This window comes from Manis pentadactyla, chromosome 7 (assembly GCF_030020395.1).
Source record: "Manis pentadactyla isolate mManPen7 chromosome 7, mManPen7.hap1, whole genome shotgun sequence".
Lineage (NCBI taxonomy): Eukaryota > Metazoa > Chordata > Mammalia > Pholidota > Manidae > Manis > Manis pentadactyla.
In genome coordinates, this window is record NC_080025.1 from 117591040 (window position 1) to 117612105 (window position 21066).

Sequence of the window (21066 nt, forward strand, 5' to 3'; positions counted from 1 at the left end):
CATACTGTATTTTAACATTTCTCAAATTGGAATACATCTAGCAATTATAACGGCTGGCAAATCAATTCTGCCGGTCCCAAGACAGGGCTCAAGTATCTGCAAGGGAGTGGGCTGAGGCCTACAGAGAAAAGATGGGGTCAACCAGCTGGCCCCTGAGGGGGACTCTGCATTAATAGCGTTAGCAGTGGGACTTTAGCCCAGCTTTGGAGCACCTAATACCACTAACAATTCCTTCAATAAAGACTATACTTTGTTGCAGCATTTAAAATTTAATATGATTAAAGCCTATAGAGACAAAACCACATCTCCCAGAAGAGGGAAGTTTTCAAAGCTTTTAGACATTGGCATAAGCCTTTTAAGAATGTTAAAACTTCTATCCATGTGTCAAGCATCCCTATCATAAGCTTACTTGTTGACTGACATGTAATTCAAGAAAAAAAATACAATAAGCAAAAATCAGGCATTCTCTAACATGGGTCAGACTTGCTAGTTACTCCTAAAGGGGTAAAGATGATACAGCTTTGGTAAAAAATAAATAGCAGCTCCTTAATATGGCTGTTGGAGACAATTCTCCATAGCATTTCTGCCCATCTTGTGTCAGTCCGACTGTCTTGTCAAAGGTGTCAGTGTAGCAGTCTTGGAAGATAGAGAGAGTGTGTCCTTCTACAGCAGAGGGCAGAGTTGTTTCCTGACCAGGATAATGAAAGTAATGTCTCCTTCCAGGGCAAAGGGTGGGCAGGTTTGCTAGCACCCCCTTTAGAAAACTGGCGGATTCCCCCGCTCAGTGTTCTGCAGCTGTGACACAAGGCCAGCCTCCCTCTGGGCTGTGGTGTCCTGTCCCTTAGGCCCTGAGCAGGGAGGGGAACCAACCCGTGTGCAGCTCAGGCTGGGAAGGTGCTGAGTGCTGAAGTCCCTGGCCGCTGAGCCTGCATCCCACGTCTATGGTAGGCTAGCTTGTTGGCTTGCAAATAGTGTACAAATGACAGAGCCTCTACATTTCTTGACAGTAATTGTGCTCCATATAGGAAAGGCCAAAACAAGCTCCTAAGAAGCTTTAGACTTTGTGCAAAAGGCTTACATTTAATGGATAAAAAATGGGATAATTTTATGAATAAATGTATTTCTGCTCTTTAGCAATAAATGTATATTTTAATACAGTAATTCCTCCTTTCCCTCCAGTTGGCTGTTATTAAATTGACTGTCTTACAACAGAGATGTATTACCTGCATCCCCTGCTTTCCAGAATAGATTTCTGCCCAGAATGCCAGCAAGTGCAGAATCCAAGCTAACAGCTAATCACAGCACCTTTACTATGCTGGGTCATGATTTTTTTCCTCCTTTCCATTTTCTCCTGATTTTCTATTTCATTAACCTTATTGTTTATATGTCTGTTCTCATAAGCTGCTACACAGGAAAACATAGTAAGCATATAAGTCTCATTAACGAAGGAGAATGCTTCTTAATTCATCAGTACAACGTTAGGTTTCAGTTTGTTTCGGTTACAGGATACCTGACTGAATTTCTCATGTGGGCCTTCCCCAGGAGGCACTGCACAGCAGGCCGCACCCCTAGATGAGAGTTGTGTAACAGAGGGAAACTGCCATCTAGTACTTCATACAAAATAGTTTCCTTAGAAGCCACCATCCAACAGCCAAGTCCTGCAGGTCCTCTGACAGGAACCAGAGCTCTGACCCTCCACACTGGTGGCAGGAGCGGGCACAGGGAGCCCCTCCAACATTCTCACTCTCAAACATCCTAAATTGGCCACAGCTCCATTTTAAATAGGCAAATAAGGAGAAATGACACTCACTTCACCGTTGCTTGGGCATGTCCTGGGACAACAGGACAGGAGAGGAAATACTTTGGTCCAAGAAGTGCTTCTGGTGTGCCCAAGCGGGCCAGGCAGGAGTTGAGCTGGCGCCACACAGCCAGTGCCCAGTCGACTATCTTGCACACAGGATCGCAGGGAGAGGGCACCTGGCCTCTGAACTGGAGAGACAGGCAAGTGGAACACAGGTGTTGACTTAGATGAATGCTGCATTTCCTTTTGTTTTTAACAGTCCAAAATGAAAAATAAAACAATTTAAGACTACAAAACAAAAATGTATCTGCATCTGATTGTACCTTTGCTTGGAGGTGGCTCAGGGTGGACTAGCTACTGTGTGTTAGTATGAGATACTGATCTGTAGCCTAGTCCATGAAACAAGGAGTTCAGATACAACAGAGCAGTGAGTAGGAGAAGAACTCTTGCATGATGATTCTTAATCATTAATTCTGGAAGAAATCATCATTCACATGTACATAGAGCACTTCACAGGGCCTTGCAAATACTAGGTGTCCAAAAAAGGAGCTTGAACTAATGAAATAAAAAATGACATTAAATATTTCAATATTTTGGGTATGTGGTAAGATGGTTCATCTGGATCTGTGGCATGTTCACCTTGTATTAATTTTAATTTCCCTAGGAGGAATGCCTCAGCTAAAATGCTAATAAGTTCATCAAAATGTACAGAGCTCTACTGGCATAAAAATATCTATTTTTAAATTTTAAAATGTATAAAATTTAAATAATACTGTATCCAATGCATGGTTTGATGGGAGCAATTCTTTTTCAGAATTATATTTTATAAAATCAAGTCCCATTTTGGTAGTACAGATGGTTCACAAAAGTATAAAAATTTATTTACCATTAGAAATATCCTTCAGATAATTGTGATGTTAAGACTGGAGACAATCTGTGAATGTCAGTATGTCCTAAATGAAGGGATATAATTTGGCCAAGTAAAAACAGAAGACTGCTTCAGTGATACTGGCAGCTCTGTTCAAATGGTATCACTGTGTTCCTTAAGGCCCTGGGGTCTGTTATGACGGCCCTTATCTTCAAAAGAGGAACAATCATTAAATTTCTTTTACTTTCTCTAATATTCTTCCAGCAAGAATGAGATCATGTACTATAATTAATGATAGTTGAGTTTTTTTTAGTGATAGTTGAATATTTCCTATTAATAAAAGTATAATTATTTTGTGCTAAATACTAGAAAGAAGGTCTGTTTACTTAACTCCCCTTCAGGAATTGTAAGAAGAAACTGGGATCCAGTGTGATTCTAAGAGCCCCCTTAGGCTTGGTTCTGTTCTGCAGTTACAAGATTTCTGATGTTTTATAGGAGCCATTCATTCCCCTTGTATACTTGCCCCAAGAGTTTGTTTTATTAACTGACTTGCAGTGACTCTTGATAAATGAAAGGCATTACCCTCTCCCCACTGCCTATTCTTCACAGCACACCCCAAATTCCCATTCTTAAACACAATGGAAAAAATGATAGACCTGGAAGCTTGGATCTTTCAAAACAATCTCAGTCCTTTTCAAACCATGTTTTACCAGAGAGCTGGGGGTAGGGGGAGGTACATTTTACCTGAAATAGTGCCACATCTACATATGAACCTGGTACCTGTTAGAGATTAGCATGGCCCCTGCACAGGGATGACATGTAAACTCAGGAATCGTTCTGGGTTTTTCCCTTCAGGTGATTATGATGTGTCAACATCTGTGCATCCTTGGTAGCAAATGTACCATTCTGCTGAGTGATGTTGGTAATGTGGGCCGTGATACATGTGTGGGAGCAGCGGGTTTATCAGAAATCTGTGTACCCCGCTCTCAAGTTTTTTGTAAACCTAAAACTGCTCTGAAAAAGTTAAATCTTTGGGGAAAAAACTGGTGTCTTTTGTGATTATGTAAGGGTTGTTTTTGGCAAAGATATTTGAATATTAATAATGATGAAGTTAACACAAGTATCAGTAATTTGAAAAGCTACAGATCTATGATCATCTTTACTCCACCTTTCTTCCCACTGGCTGAGGTCATACTATGACTGTGCTTTGATCAGAAGTATGGATTTATGAGCAGTCAACTGATTTTTGGGGTAGAAGATTTCTCTGATAAATCTAGGAATTTCAGATACAAATTCAAATCACTAGTGGCAGGCACTGTTCAATGACTGACCAAAGTCATTCCACCTGACCTTTCTTCCTGGAGCCCCTGCACACCCACATGCACATTCTTGCACACTAACACAATCGACAGAGAAGTCTGTTCAGGCACCTGGAGAGCTTCCCTCTGGGGAAGGCAGGTCTGGCAATGGTCTGAAGCAGAGCAGTGGACACAAAACCAGTTCTGGTTAATGAAAAGGGAAGTCTGATGTTTCTGGGAGCTTCAGAAAAAGATGCTTTTCTCCCTGATAAGGAGACTGAGAAAGCCAAAGCTCTCATCCCCTGTACCCCCCAGCTTCCAGCCTTTGAACATGTTCGTGTGAAGGCATGGTGCCTGAAACCCTGCAGTCATCCTATGATCTTGAAGGGAGGTCCAGAGCCTTCCAAGACCTGGGGACCTGACCTGATGGAGGAGCTGGAGAGGCAGCAGCAACTCCTACTGCACAACATCTGGTTAAGTGAGCGGAAAAAGCCTCTTTTGGTGAAGTAGCTCACAGTGCGGTGTTGTGTTATCTGTGGCTTGAAATACTGTGCTGCACAACGAAGATGCCATCTTCCAGGTGTGATTCACTGTGTAGGTTTGAATGACCCAATCTAAATGGGGCTCTATTATTTCAAATCAGTCTTGACACTCAGTTACTAGCTTGATTTAAAAATACTAAACAGTAATTAACTAGATTTGGTCAGCACTAATTTTGTTATTGGGGAGAAAATAGAGTATTTTATTATCCTGAAAAAAATTACTAGAAGTTAGAGAATAATTTTTCATGACTATTTAATATTTACTATAGTACAAGTGTAAGAGTCATATATTAAAAGTAGCTTGAGTAGACGGATAATATTTTGATGGTCCAAGGAAGCAGTAGCTCTTCCTTAAGAGAAGTGATTAATTTCAAATCTAGCCTTCCACAGCAGTTAGAACCTGGAGAGGTCCCTGGAGAACAGTTAGCAACAACTGTAAACCCTACTGGCCTTTCCTTTCTCTTTAAAAAATAGGAACTGCTATGGGTTTTACATGTATTATCTAATTTGACCTTTGAATATCCAAACATTTTCCGTTTCTGAGTAGTAGAACTTAATAACCACGTGGCCCAGGTGTCCAGACTCCCGCCTCCGCGGCGACGGGCTGCAGCTGTGGACTGTTACCTTGTTCAAGACCTTCCTCCGCAGGGACCGCCGCAGCAAGCCCTGCATGGGCTCGCCGTCCCAGCGCAGCTGCACCCAGCGGAAATGCTGCTGCACCGGCAGGTCGGCTCCCTGGAGACAGGCCTTGGCCAGCGTTCCCATCAGAAAGCAGTTCTTGTGAAAGTAGTAACATTCTGACGTCCCGTTTCCTAAAACAAACCGAAAGCAACCGGCCACCCTCAGCAGGCCACATTATACAACAAATGCAAAGTAAAAGAAGTCAAAGAAAAGAACATCAGACTGCAGGGGACAGAATGATGAGAATCATCTCACAGAAGCTTGTTTCCCTGCAAGGTCTTGCCGCTATCTTTACCTTTTTGAAAAGTACAGGGGCTTTCAGGGCTGCGATTTTCCAGAGGTGCCAGAAAGTCCCCCAATAATTCAGACAATGAAGATCTTTCCAAATTCTCTAAGATGATGATGATTTTCTTGTTAACAAGAGACTGTTTCACTGGGATCAGACAAGCTGCAGTCAGAAACGAAACTTAGTGAGTTAGGGCTTTTACAAAAATCTGTATGAATTGGCAAAACTTTAAAAGTCTGAAGATAGGAAGATGACACAATGTGAATGCTCTTTAATTGCTGGGGGAGTATAAGGACTCTGGAAAACAGTTTGTCATTTTTAATACAGTTGAAGATACACATATACAATGATCAACGCTAGCTTCTCAACAGATCCCAAATGGAACCAACCCAAACATCCACCACCAACAGAATGGATAAATGAGCAGAAGAGTGTTATCTATACAGTCGGTACCAAAGCAAACAAACGACAGCTCCAAGCAACAGCATGGAGGATGGTCACAATATATTAAGAACTAAGTCACAAAAGGATATGGATCACATGCTTTTATCATGTAAAGTTCAAACAATGGGCAGCACTAAGTAGTGATTCATACATAGGTAGTAAAACTGCAAAGAAAAGCAAAGAAATGCTTATCACAAAAAGAGGCTAATGGTTAACTCCAACTAATGGTTAGAAGGAAGGATTTGTGAGCAGGGACAGGCACATGAGCACATTCTAGAAGCTGGGAATGTTCTGTTCCTTGGCCTGGTCAGTGCTTAAATGATTATTTTACTTAAAATTATTAAACAAGCTGTAAATATAGGCAGTATGTATTTTATAGATATATATTTCATAATACTGAAGGTCAGAAACCCGTGACCTTTAAATGACACATATGTCAAATATTCGTAGAATTATAGAGCTAGGAACTCAGAAAGATAAGCAGATTCCTCTTTTCATTTTAACAGAAGTTAAAGTGATTTGACTAAAGTTTTGGAACAGTGGTAAGGAAGAACTAAAATCTAGGGACTTCCAAGGCTTATTTTTAGGTGGTCTTCCCACTTAAGATAGGGGGACTGAACTGTCTATCAACTCAAAATGAAAGACGTTAAGTAAATGGGAGATTATTATTATATGTAGGAAATCAGTATGTCAGGGGACAAAACATACTTGAAACAACAGTGCTTGGCATTCAGCACTCAAATGTTATTCATATTGCAGTTAAAAATGTGTATAATAATTTTATATTCCAATGAATTAATAAAAAAGTTAAGATCACTGTTTAATTTTTTAGAAGATTCTAAGATGCCCCAGTCTTAGCCAAATTAACCTTGAGAAAAAGATCAATTTAAAATACTTGAGAGTAGCTTTGTCAAGTATTCCATTTTTCATAAATACTCACAGTAGTACACTATACTCCACTCCTTCTCATTACTACAGACACAATGCATTTGCACTTTCAAAAGACCTCCTGAACATCAAAAACAAATCTCTTCTGAAACTGAAAGAGCTTTTCTGGATTCTATGAAGCTTTAAAAACTTGAAGACTAGAAATAATAACAGCCACCTCTCAGTTGAGTTGTATTTGTGGGGCCGTTATACAGCAGCTGGTGTGTGCTGGATTCCCTTTGACACAGCTTTTCTGTAAAATTCCTGTGCTTTTCAGGATTCACATATTTTTTCAGAAATAAACTTATTCTGTTAGTATAATAAATCTATAGTTTGTAAGTATAATGATGACAAAGTAACAAACCTTTCTACCCAGTGATAAAAAAACAGACTACATTGGTTTATGTATCTGCTTTCCTGTAATGAAGAACTGAAGGTCTCCAGTTTTTCCTTTACCTGTATTAAATGAATGGCCCTGAAGCTGCTGTGTCCAGCCAGAATCTACCTTCTGCTGGAACGTGTAGCCACATTTCAACAAATGTTTACCCAATGCCCCCTCACTATGTGTCCTATGCTAAGTGCTATGGCATACTGGAGGTGACTGCTTCTAACTGGGGGCATGTGGCACTTTAAACTGGACCTACTACAAGGAATGGCATCAAGGTTTATGAAATGGCATAGGCAGAGAATGGAGGCTGGATGGAGCACAGTCCCAAAAGGGACTGGGGAATCAAATCAAGGTTAGAAGGGCTGCAAGAGGGGCATGGTGGTGAGCTCAAAGCGGACTGTAGCTCCGTTCAGGACCAGCTGGGAACTCGGAATAGGGTCACATTAGTGGAATGGGACCAAGCAGCCACTGCTGTGGGCAGCAGCAGGTTCTGTCCTTCCCTTGGGCTGCATGGCAGAAGCACCTGGGATCGTCCTGAGGTTCTGATTTAACTGGTCTGTGCTGGGCCTGGGCACTGGCCTTTTTTTCCTGCAGCCAGGAGTTGACTTGCTGATACAAAACCTCAAAATCTAGCCACAGGGGAAAAGTAGAAGACCCAAAACGTCCTGGCAGGAGGGAGGAACTGCCAGCTCTGGGAATCCATGGAGGCCTTGAGGAAGGGGATTCACAGGACCGGACTTCTGCTTTGAGAAGTCACTCTGATGCAAAGAATTGACTGGAGTGCAAAGAAACAGAACACACATACAGGCTCTTACTGCTGAGATGGGAGGCAAGAGGCAGTGGGAGCCCCATCCAGGGCCAAGGCACGGAAGGAAAAGGCCTTTGAGATGGACTTAACAAGGCCCAGTGGTTGGCTGTCTTTAGAGACAGAGAGGAAATGTCAGAGACACCTCGGATGTTCTCCCTGGAGAAGAGACTGTGCAGTTAATGGAGGCAGAGAGCGTGTGAGGAAGAGCCGACCTGGGGTGGAGGTGGGGGCGGGGGCCATGGGCTGTTGCAGGCAGGTGTGATTGACGAGTGAGGCGTCCCTTCTGAGATGTCCGGCAGGTGATGGGACACAAGGATGGGAACAAGGGAGAATTCAGGCTGGAGATAAGATAAATGAGTTTATAGGGTACAGAGGTCTCTTGTCAAGAGAAAAACATTCTCCTGGTTCCCCAAGTAAGGACTGTATTGCTAAGGACTTAATGAATCCCACAGTTCATGGACAGCTTGTGTCCTAGAGAAAAAGGGGTAGGGCTGCTATTCCTAACTGTTGGGCTGGGTTTTCACTCTTCTTTGTTTATCTTGATGTCCTATGAGTTTCCAATCAGGGGTGAAAAGACTGGGTGTCTTTGGTGAAACATTTTGTCTTCAACACTGCTGGCTTCGTTTCCTCAGTTTTCATTTAACACCTACTTGTCCATCTGATCCCTTAAGTTCAACATCCTTAAAAAAATTGATCAAGAAGTTTTATCTTAGTTCAGAAACAGCATGTGCCCAGTTTCAGGTTATTCAGCATAGTTTTGGGTCTAATATGTTAACCAACCACAGAAGCAGGAAGTCATTACAGTTTCTGGTTTGAAGGATTAACTGGCCTCTGAGCAGAGCAGGGCTTACAGAGATGAAAGGAGGCCATCCACCCCATGCTGGAACTGGAAATTCTTTCTGACTCGTTGTCAGAAAGTCAGTCATTTGGATTTCCTCTGCCTTATGCTACTTCAAAGCTCTATTTCTGAAATGAATCTACTCTTTTTGTCATGGTTTCCTCCCAACGTTATAGACTAGGTCAGCCCTGTTCCTCTCCCCGGGTTGGCGATCTTAATCAGACACTCCCTCAGCTCGGCTCAGGGCTATCTCCAGTTTTGTACCCTCTTATATTAAAAGTTCTGTGTCATTAGTTCTAGAGCAACACTCAATGGTTTAAAAATAATTAACGTATCACATTTATAGTTGAATCAAAACTCCTTTGTGTGTACAGTGGCCCCCGGTCCATCATCTCCCCCTTGAGCATGGAAAGCAGCCCGCCTGTCCACTTAACACAGGGCTCTGCAGGGACGATGCCCTGAGAGTGCAGGTGAGGGCGAGGGAAGCCCACCCAGAGCCTCCAGTAACAGAGCTCCAAGGAGCTAACCACAGCCAGGGGACTCCCGTAAGCACACTCCCCTGCTCTTTTACAGGAATTCCATCTTTGTTACTTCTAAAAAGTAAGAGTCCTTGCAGGAATTCAAATATTATTTTAAAATACTGATCTAGCAGTTCAATTTTTTTTTTGACTAATTACTGTCACAAGTAATTTAAAAAATTATCTTGTTAACCTAACTTTGTAGAGGAAATAAGGTTAAAAGCCAGCAGTAAATGTAGAATGCCTTACGAATGAGTGTATTTCTCACTTGTAATAACGTCATTTGACCAATTCAGTTTCTTGGTAAAAAAGCAAGAGAGGAACTGATAGATAATTCCTATGTTCTCATTATTCTAAAAGCTTAGGTGGAACAGCCCAGGACCCCCTTCCCCTCATCCAGATCTCTGCCTTCTCTATTCTCTGACTTTTTCCATCACCTCTTGAGCCCAAAAGGTTACATGTCCTCAGCACTCTCAAGAAGTGATGCCACACCCCTCAGTGGATCCTGCCCTTGGGCTCACTCGAGATTCCCTCACACTACTCAGAAGGCTGTATCCCCATGTCCTCAAAGGTACCTCCTCCCTTATCTCTTCACTGGTCACCAGTCAACAGCAGTGCGTCCTACTGAGGAAACGACACAGACAGTGGGTGGGGTTTTAGGAGGTGAGGATGGACAGCAGCAAGGGCAAGATAGAGGGCAAGTGGAAGGCCAGACCACAACCTCCTTAACATTCAGGGAACTTGCGTGTTTATTCTGGATCCACTGGAGTATACCAGCAGGGAACTGTCATAAGCAGCTTTGCATTTAGAATGAGCCCTCTGCAAGCCTCCAGGGGTATATGAGGGAGTGAGACCAGAGGAAATAAGAAGGATTAGTGATGAGGCCCCACAGCTCCTTGAACAAGACACCGTAAGTGGTGGGGGGAGCAGTGGGTGGAGATGAGATACAGGAAGCAGATTCAACAGAACTCCAGATTGACTAAATGTGGAGAATAAGGCAAACAAGAATTTATGATAATAATATATCTCAATAAAAAAAATAAAAAAGGATCAGATACGCAAACCAGGGGGATGAACACCCTAGAATGGAAGGCTCTGAATGGCACTGACTTAGTTCAGTGGGTGATGGAGGAATGTGGGGGGAGGAATTACAGAGAACTTTAAAGGGTTCTGATAGCCTGTGAAGATGTTCAGGGAGGAGAAACTGGAGGCAGAACAGCCATTTGCAGGAAAGTAGATGAGATGTAGGAAAAGGGGGCACAGAGCAGAATGGTACCAATAGGGAGGGATGAAGAAGGCACACGGAGACTGAACTAGCAGAACATGATCACGGACTGGCTGCAGGACAAGGGTCTGGGAACCGTGAATGAGGGGACCCAGGGGTTCTATGTGGTCTTCATACTGCTTTAAAAATTGAAATAGTTGACACCATTAAAAAACCAAAATCTCACATTTTCACATAAAACCCATAGTTCTGGCTTCTTCCTCAAGTTACAAGACCTCACAACTCTGCATCTATGCTTTCACCAGCAGCAAGCTGCCGGAGCTGAGAGCCGCCGCCCTCACGCAGGCGGGGACTGGCCTCCCCCCCCCTCAGCCCCACCCAGCCTGCTTCACCCCTTAGTGTGGCTTCCCAGCACCAGTGGGCATTAAGGTTTTCAAGCTTGCCAATAAGACCTGCGTTTCAAGTGTGAGGGACCAAGAGACTTGTGCCACTCACCAAATTGGGAAATCGGGAAGAAGAGCTCTTTTTAAGATGTCCACCCCCACCCACCCCAGATTTAGAACGACCAAATTCACTTTATGACTCTTTATGACCTAATTCACTGCTCTCTGATTTTCTTAGCTTTCTAAGCTTAGAGCAGAATTCAGTGTGTAATTGCTATCTACCCTGATGGGGTGAGAACAAAGTATTCTGGGGTTCTTACTTTGAGATGAAGCAAGACTGCAAGTCAGAAAAATGTAATGGGCTTTTGTCATAAAGCTAAGAAGGGAAATAGGAATTTTGGCCCAAGTGAGTTTTTGAGGAACAGGGGTTGGTATGATCAGGGTCAGGCGCAGAGGCCAGACTGCTTGATTTGGGTCCTGTTCTGCTGTGTCCTCATGGTGGATCTTTGAGCAGGGACTCAACCCCCTGGATCAAGTATGTTCACATTTATAAATCAGGATGTTTAGAACAGGGCCTACCAGAGTCAGAGCTTAACAAATGATAGCTGTTATTACAAATGCCTGCAGAGAAAACAGCCTTCTGTAGTTAAATTGCACTAGTTTCTGGCCAAAGACAGGCCTGGTTACTATAGTAACATTCAGATTCCAGGAGGATTTTCCTGTCCCCTAAGTGTGCTTCTAGGTTTGTACAGTCCTCAGTCCCTCCTCAAACCTACCTCCTAACTTTAGTTTTTTATTTAGGAACTTTTGCTAATTTCCTTTTTTGGAAGCCTGGTCAACAGCTGGTGTAGCCACAGGACATTTCCCTGGATCATGGTTGCGAAGATGAGAAGCAACCCACCCCCTAAAAACAGAGATTAGAATTTGTGTTTTAACTCGTCTTTCACCAATCTTGCAACTGTCCCCCTCTGCCCTGCAGTCTCTGGCTTTGAGCCCCTGGAGACTGGAGTCTGACGCACTGCAGTTTTGTGTCACAGTCACTAGTCATGTCATGCTACCCAGGGGATGCTACCTCTACCTGTGCTGCAGCTCGGGGTGTACAGCGCTGGAGCCTAAGATAGCAAGTTCATGAAATGCTGTATCAGTAAACATCTTAAATCCTGGCTTCGCCTCTCAGAAGTTGTGGTAAGTTACTGAACCTCTCTGTGCCTGTGTCCTCACCTCTGAAAGGGAGACAATGCTACTGACTTGCATATGAGATTAGATGAGTTTCTTAATGTGTGTAATGTGATTAGCCAAGTGCCAAGGGTTAGGTGGAAATAAGTACTTAACCTTAGGTGCTACAATAAGCAGTGCTTTGGTTGAGGAGAATTTATGAGTAATAATAAAGTTTACTAACGTTTGATCTGCTTTTTATTAGGCAATTCTATGCAGCATCTATGATAGAATACTTCATCCTGCGGGGGTGGGCTGTTCCACTGCCTCCTCCCTTGGTGTGCCTCTGGTGTCAGTTGTATAACACACTCACGACAGATGACCATTTATAAACAAAAGATGAGAAAAGAAAAGGGAAAGAAGAGGATGTACAATAAATGCAATGATTTACACAGGAAAACAGCTTTCTGCAGGTGTTCACTTGGATTTCCAATTTTCATCCTATAGCTGCTGAATAATTGAAAAGTTGATTTAACTTTATCCCCCAGCAACACAGGTTATTTTCTTTTAATGGCATCATTGAAGAGCAGGCCTTTCGGGGATCACAATTCAGTTTGCTAGAATGTCTTACCGCTACTGATGAACAGGTCTACCAGTTGTTCCTTGGAGAAACCAGCATCCACTTCGGCTCTCACTATCTCACAGGAGAATCCTGCTGCTGTTTGTCTGTGCTGAGATAAGAAAACAGAATGATTAGTTTTATACACTTTCCAATGTTTCAAAGAACAACGAGAGGGTATGTAAGTAACTGATACCTTCAAGCACAGTGCAAGCTGATGTGCTATGTAGTCCTGCAAGCTCCCTTCTGGGCCATGGAAAATGACATTATGATATTGCTCAACCTATTAATAAATCAAGAAGAGACCTTAAGTGAAAATGCAAAGGAAGAAAGTGGTACACAAGTGTGAAATGCCTTTTCTGATATCCTCAGTCTTTTGAAACATGAAAAACATTTCAGGGATTGACTGTTCATTCAGCAGTTGAAGTCTTTCATTTTAATAGGAGATACTGGCAAATATAGTATTTATATATATATTTATGTAGCATATTATTTATTTATGGTAAGAGCTAAAATGTTATGAAAAGGTGCACTCTTTCTTGGATTCACTTTCTACAGTGAGGGTCACCACATTAGCTGGAAGATAGTTCCTAGTATATTTTGTCCCTTGCAGATATTCTGTAACTTTTTCCTTATTATCCCTTGCAGATGCTTTTTAGCTTAAAATTTTCCAAAGCTTTAATGGTTAAAATAGCAATGAATTTCATTATGGAAAATTTGGACAATACAAAGAACCATAAAAGAGCAAAATAACTGATAGTGTCAGCACCCTGGAGCAGCCACTATAAATATTTGTATGGGCCCTTACAGTTTTCCTCTTTCCATAGTTGATCTATCTTTTTAAAAAGGACACATGAGTGTAATCCTTTTACAGCTGTCATATATTAGAGAATATCTTTGTGTTGCCTTCTTACATAAAAGACATCTTCATGAGTTTGAAATTCTTGGATCAACTCTATTCCATTCTGAAATTCAGTGTTTTGAAGAAATCTGGGTAGAGACAGATCACTTACTTTGTGAAACAGAAAATCTCCTGCCTGGATGCCTATAGGATTTTAATTTTTACCTTTTCCCTCATGTATAAGGATATCTCGCCTAAGAACATGTAGATTCAGCATGTCCTGGGGCTGGAAAGCCAAGGACAGGAACACAGGGCAAAAGCAGGGGTGTCTGGAGCAAGACGTGGAGGGGAAAGGTCTCCTCCCACTTCCATCATCCCAGCGCTGAGCCCCCACTCCCAGCCTACATGCTGAGGGGCAGCTTTCTTCTTAGAAAGTTCTTGCAAAAAAGGACCCAGTCAGGTGCAGAGTGAACCTAACTGGTGCTGTTGATGTAGCTCATGTGTAAAGATTGAGTCACTGAGACTTAGAGAAAGGTTAAACATGCAAGGGTCCGTCTCTCTTTATAATTTGGAAGGGGACATGGAGGGACTCATACACGTATCTTCGTGCTGTTGTTACTTTAGTGTGCTCTCATGAGGCTGTCCCTTTCAGATCACAGGGGAAGGCTTTAGGTGACATTTTTAAATTATAAGTATAATCTGTATATCTCCCAAGCTTCCCCATCTTGTAAGTACAAATGAGAACAGATTAGTTTTTAATAATAATTCTTTAATATTTATCTCACCTAAGGCCTAAAAAAAGATCATTGAGGGCGGCTGGGGTGGACTTCTGTGAAGAGAGTGGGTATGCCCTGGCCCATCGTTATAGGAAGTGGCAGATTCGGGGAATATGAAAGGAAGGCTTGAGGGGAAGCAGTGGGCATGGAAGGAAGAAGGAAGTCCTCCCTTACCTGGGGTCTTTAAGGCTTGAGCTTTGGCCGCCAAGGAGAAAAAGATGGGCTTGGAAGAACTCCTGGTAAGTGGAGGAAAACCAAGGCTTGGCCAGCAGGTGGCAGACCATGAGCCAAGGGTCTTTTAAGGAGCCCCTTGATACTGGACTTGGGCCTGGGTTTTAGGCTCTGAAAGACAACATATCTGCTAGCCACCAGTGATTTTCTCTGAGCTCAAATATTATTCCACTACTGTTGGGCCTTCAGTAAAAAAGGGAGCAGCTGGACTCACAGTGGGGCCAGGGCAGCAGCAGGGAGAACGGCACACCTGGGAGAAACACGACAGTGGCCGTAGGCGCCCCAGGACTGTCAGCATCCTGAAGCCGCAGGAACTCAGCCATCCCCAGCCTGGGGCTGCTGCCTGTGGTACTGGGGGTCTGTGTGACAGGCATGGCAGAGGTGCCAGCAAAGACCAAGGGACTCCCCCAGAGGCTCGACAGAGAGAATGTCCTAGGGAGTTCAGCTGAGGCTCTGCTTCTAGGAAGTAAGGGTATAGAACCAGAAGACTTCAGAGGTACATTATTATTAAAGAATAATTGTTAAAAAATAATCTGTTCTCATTGGTACCTATAAAATGGGAAAGCTTGGGGCTGTACAGATTATACTTACAATTTTAAAATGCCACCTAGATTTGTCTGGTAGTGACCACTTTCTCTCAGTCTTAACTTGAACACGGTGAAGTCTTTCCAGTGCGCACAGCCAGCCCTTCAGTGGCTTAGGAGGCTTTTTTCCATGATGGTTTGGTAATTCCTCCTCTGCTAGTTTTCTTTATTTCTAAGGAACACCTGGAATGTTTAAGTTCCCTTTCTGTTCTCTGCAGGTATATCTGTCCCCTTATGTTTGTATTATCAGAACTCTGTCCTTCTCTTCCACATTCCTGGAGAGCACCTCAAGTGAGTGGATATTCTGCTCAGTGCTGTGAAAGGCTACCGCGCTTCTGCTCTTATTGCCTCACAGGCAGTTGTGATGATGCTCCTGCATGTTCAGTTGTTCCTAGAGTCCCTTGCCTCACCCGTCACCTTTCCGACACTTTTCCTTATAATCTTAGCCTGCCCTCTAGCATGGCTTTCTTGCTCTGATTTCATAGTCTATTTCCTTGCATTTTCTAGAGAATGAACATTCCAAACTTGTTTTTGGTAATTTTTAAGGTGTGGTGTTCTTCTGAGTTTTCAGACTGATACCTCTGTTCTCTGCTACGGTATTCTTCCATAGGTACAATGGACTTGTGGGCCGTCACTGGCTTCCTTGGCTCTCCAATCCCTGCTTTAGGTCAGCGGGGGCATGGTGAGCTGCTGTCTATAGTCACTAGTTAAACTCCAGGCTCCCAGTGGCTCAGTGGGCTGAAATCTTGATGTCCAGCACAGCAGACAAATGCCTGAGACAGCAGTCCCAGGAAGCAGAATGCTCCTGCTACCAAAACGCTGAGAGCGCTTATGCAGTACGCTCCCATGGCAGAGTCTCACCAGTGCCCACCAACTTCCTGCTCAGTGAGTTCTAGGAGCTTTAATCTCTGAATGGATGTGGAAGGACCTGTCCTACAGGGGGTGGAGGAGAAAATCGTGGTGCTGCCAAAAGCAGAGACTATGCAGTAAAGTATATACATCCTATTTCCTAACCAGTATCAATCTTGATTTTTTTGAATTATTTGTAAGGTGGTTAATAGAATAATAAAAAAGTGTTTTCCCACTTAATTTCTGGTTGGTTCAAATAAGGTGGGCTTATTGTCTCTAAAGGTAGTGGACATTTTTTTCCAGATTCTTGCCAAAGGGAGATCTCAGTTCTATTTTTCTCTGTCATTGAGAAGTTTAGTCACTCTTCAAAAGCACTTTAGTGCTACCTAGGCACAATTGTAAACCAGAAGTCTTGCACTCTCCAAATTAGTCCCAAACTGCTGTGATTTATTAGATAGAAATTCTCTTATAAGGGATGGATTGTTTCACACTAGTGCAACAGGATAGAGATCTTCGAGATTTACTGAATGTTCTACCTTTGAGATTTTCAGCTAGCACTTCTGTTAAGCCTTATCTCACTTCTGAAAACAAGAGTGCTCTGCTCTATTCATTATAGCCATCCTGTCAAACTGCCTCCCCTTTCTTAAGATTGATTTTGAAATCATGTAACAGCAAGAGACCCAACTTTATAGATAAGCTGTCTTCCAGATCAACACCCCATTTGTTCTCAGACTGTAGGCTGTTATGAAATACAGAAAGGGAACATTCAATTTAAAATTTCATTGAAAAGGCCATTCACTAGCTGGAAGCATTTTGTGTTCACATAGTCTAGTATCTTTTCTGGAATAAGATAAAATATAAATAAGTGGGTTAAGTAAATAAAGGGAAAAATAAATGCACAGACTTCCAGATCACTCCAACATTCTAATGCATGCATTCCATTAGTAGGGTTCTCCTCATTTCAGGTATTACCAATTTTTTGTTACTGATATTTTGTTCTATCCTATCCAATGACACAGTGGTGTTGGTTACCTTTTAAGAGCTGAATGAAAAATAATTACTGGAAGCCTATTGCATTACTGAGACTGGAGCAAAAGAATGCAAAGCTATGCCAAGAAAATATATTATCTGTTCTAGCGCTTCCTTGCTATGTTGCTCCAAGTAACATGTCCGAGGTATAATAAATACACATTCTCTGTGCTTCCAGCAAAGGGCTCTAAAGAGAAAGAGGCAGGCAGGCAGAGTTTGGGGATTTGGGGAGGGAGGTAAACATTTTAATTGTGTTGAAAGGAGACCTGTTCTTTAAAAAAATCAAACTCAACTTCTAAAAGGTGAATTACAGTCACCAAAATTATCCTCTAAGTCTACAGTATGGCATTTTTGCTTATTAGTAAAGGGACACTGGCCTTATCACAACTGGTACCAATCAATCCCTTTTATTCTTGTGTCTTCACAGCCTGTTCTGGAAGCTCTTACCACGTGTCAATTAGTGCCTGTGGGGCACATGAATTCTGGATTAAATGGAAACAACGACCTCAGCAAAGGCCCATCCATCCCTGGATTTTTTTTCCCTCCACGTGTTTTTCTGCAGAATGGAGTTTACTAGACATACTGTGGTCTCTGCTGAGCTCAGTGTAGCACTTGGGATTTTTCAGACTAGTGGCATTATTTTAAAGCAATGAGCTTTAAATTTTGTTCGGTGTTATACTTGTCAGAGTCTGAAGAAAAGCTTCTACTCTCCAGAGATAGTTTTAGGACAGGTTGTGCTGAGATGGTGAACTCAAAAAAGAATGAAAAGTAAAAGGTCTTTACTGAGTTAAAAGTGTCATGCTTTATAGCTAGGACTTCTGACGTTATATAAAATGCATGTATTAAAGCCTTTGACTTCTGACTTCTTCTGACACAAGATTATTTAAAGAATTAACTTATGTATGACTTAGGAGCCACAAATGACACAGTTATTATCAATTTATTCATATATGATCATCCCCAAACAATACTGGCACATCCATGTTTGAGATACAAAAAACTGGAGTCCTTTACGTTAGAGAGGGTTTTAACGATTTGCTGAGGTCTTTCTTTATAGGCTAAGTATGAAAAGATAAGGGAATTTAAGATAAATTACAGTTCATACAAGAGACACACACACTACATGTCTTTAAAAATGAGCTTACTGAAACTGTAAGAGTCAAGATCAGACTAGATCTCCTAGTCATGACTTTTGGTGGTTAGCATGGCACATATGAATGGATGGCTAACAGGCAGTGAAATCTCAAGATTTATGCTCTATGGGATTCAGAGTCCTACATTTGAACATAGAGCTTAGATTAAGATGATCTATTCAAGTATTTTGCTATAAGAATTATCCTAGAATTCTAATATATAAATATTATTTCTAATAATTATTCCTATTCAAGGAAGTATTAAAATACAAGGTTGCAAATTAGCTAATAAAAATTGGAACTGGCTAATCAAATTTGAATTAATGCATGAAGTTCAACTATTGTAATAAATTATTAGTGATTCAAAACTCAGTTAAATATTTCTTTATTAGCTCAAGGATGGTGATTTAAAATGTACTTGTATTAGTTTAACTACTCAATGAGATTATTTAAAAATATCATTTACAAAAAAGCAAACAAAAGGCCCATTTAAAGTCTTCACTCTATGTGGTTTTCTACGTAAAGGTTTTAATACACGCATTTTATATAATACACCTACACACATAGTAAAAACCAGGTACTGCAATTTTCTCTTAACCAGAGGTCCGTAAGTAGGATACACTATGATTACATGCATGGAGATGGAAGACAGCCTGGGTTCAACTCCTTAACTTCTACCACTTACTTGCTGAAGCCTTTGGACAAACTACTTTGTGCCTTGGTTTATTCCCCTGTAAAATGGGAGTAACTGGTATAAGTACTCATAGGCTGATGGAATGAGACAACCTATGTACTTAGAAAAGAGCTCGGCCTATAATAATAAAATATTACTAGGTTTGCACAGCTAGCATACAGATTTTCAGTAATTCAAACATATCAGTGTGTCTATAGTTATTGTGGCACTGAGCAGATACATCACACTCTGGCTCAATCCTACCAGTGGCTTCCTACGGCATCTGGAATAAAATCCCAAGTCCTTGCCACGGTGCTGCATGGTCTAGCTTCTGGTCATCTCTCAGGCCTCACTGCCAGCCTAGTACTTTTGTATCTGCTGTTCCCTCTACTCCAAACTCTCCACAAAGCTCCCCTTCATTTGGATCTCTGTGCACACATCACTACAGAAAGGCCTTCCCTAACAACTCCATTCAAAAGTTCTTCCTGCACCTCTTCCACTAGCTGTCTTCTCCTTATCTGCTTTCTTATTTCTGATACTTATAATTAGTACTGGCCCCCATATTACAGAGGCATTTATTCATTTGTTTATAATCTGCCTTCCCCACCAGAATGTGGGCTCCATGAGGTCAGGGAATACATCTTGTACATACCTGTACCTTAAGTTTCCAAAATATTGCCTGCATTTAGGAGGCTCTCAATAAATGACTGTCAAACAACTGAATTAAATAGCTCACAGGATACAAAAAAGCATTAACACATAGTCTATCTCCTTAAGGGGGTTATAATCTTGTGTGGAAGAAGAAACATTACAACCTATATCATAGTATATTATTGCCTGAATCACTTTACATTTTGAAGTGATTGTTAAAAGGAGTGATACATTTTTATTATCTTCATCTAAGGGTTAATTGTTGGATTTAAAAAGCCCTTTGTGTACACTCATTCCATTGAGAATGGAACCACCAGCTGTGTTAGCTTAGTCTCTGGTGTCTCAGTTGCTGGTGCTTACACCGTGTCTGTACCATGAGTACATTAGGAGGCACACACGTAACGGTACTTGGAGTATTCTGTATATAATGTGACTAGTAGACATTTCTTTTGACAGACCAGCAACCAAGGCTAGTGCACGAAGTAATCAGCAGCACAGCCTTTCCATTCATTTTACCAATAGTGAATGAAAAGCCCTGAGCCAGAACCTTGCCTTGTACAGATAAAAGGGAAAGAGAGAAGGAAGTGCTTCCACCAGCTGATGCTACTGAGAGCCATCAGCTCACCTTCCTGAACACCAGTTCGTCACGTGACTTCAACCTTCTCTCAGCAAAGGAATGAGACCACTCTCTTTTCCACTTACATGTAACCCTCAGACTTACTTTGATACTTTAGGGAGAGAGGAACAAATAGCAAAGAAAAAAAACTGAGAGCATCCGATTTAGAAGCTACCATCTCTCCTACCAGGTAATGCCTTTGAATGTTTCTATGCTATAGCGGCTGCTTTTACAAAAGTCAATTTCAACCTCAAGCCTAGCTAGATCAATGGAATAGTTTTTGACTACTTCTTTCATCAGGAGCAAAGACATCAAATCACAGTTAATGGAAACAACTTTTGTGAGGGCTACAGTCCAACCCATTTTTTAAAACTTTTCCAAAGTAAGGCAGCAAGCAAAATTATTGTTTACACAATGTTTCACATCTTCAGCATTAGTTTAGATAAATGTTATACACAGACACATGCATGTATCACGGACTAGCACAGTCCTGGCTTTATTACTCACTAGCTGTGTGGCCTTGAGCAAGTCACCTTACCACTCTCTGCTGCAGCTTCCTAATCTACAAAATGGATGATGTTATCTACCTCATAAGGATGTTTTGAGGAATATATAAAAAAGACTTGTATGAGCCTGTTGCCTGGCATGTTCTAAGTCCTGGAAAAATGTTACTTTTTCTATTCTGCACAATTGGCTATTTTCTCTGATAATCATATTCTCCTCCTTCCTTTTAATAACAGAACTGCCTAGTCGTAGCTGGTTAAGTGGCTGCCCCACAAAAGATCACCTTCCCAGCTGGTGTGGATAGGTGTCTAACTTCTGAGGAGTGGGATGGAGGCAGGAATGATGTGGGCACCTCCCCTGCAGGAAGGGGCTTGCCCTCCAGCTCTCCCGCTCAGGCA

The 21066-nt window shown here is 41.9% G+C and overlaps 1 protein-coding gene across 5 annotated transcripts in view; it reads right to left on the reverse strand.

Annotated features, from left to right (window-relative positions):
* Positions 1 to 21066, reverse strand: part of CTTNBP2 (cortactin binding protein 2) — a 161569-nt gene that overhangs the window by 12262 nt on the left and 128241 nt on the right. For all 5 annotated transcript variants that reach the window (XM_036905678.2, XM_036905680.2, XM_036905681.2 and 2 more), the window contains 5 exons: positions 12978 to 13064; positions 12794 to 12893; positions 5486 to 5638; positions 5134 to 5321; positions 1811 to 1989 (listed from right to left, as the gene is read on the reverse strand). In XM_036905678.2, coding sequence (XP_036761573.2) covers positions 1811 to 1989; positions 5134 to 5321; positions 5486 to 5638; positions 12794 to 12893; positions 12978 to 13064 — 707 coding nt within the window. The remainder of the gene's footprint in view (positions 1 to 1810; positions 1990 to 5133; positions 5322 to 5485; positions 5639 to 12793; positions 12894 to 12977; positions 13065 to 21066) is intronic.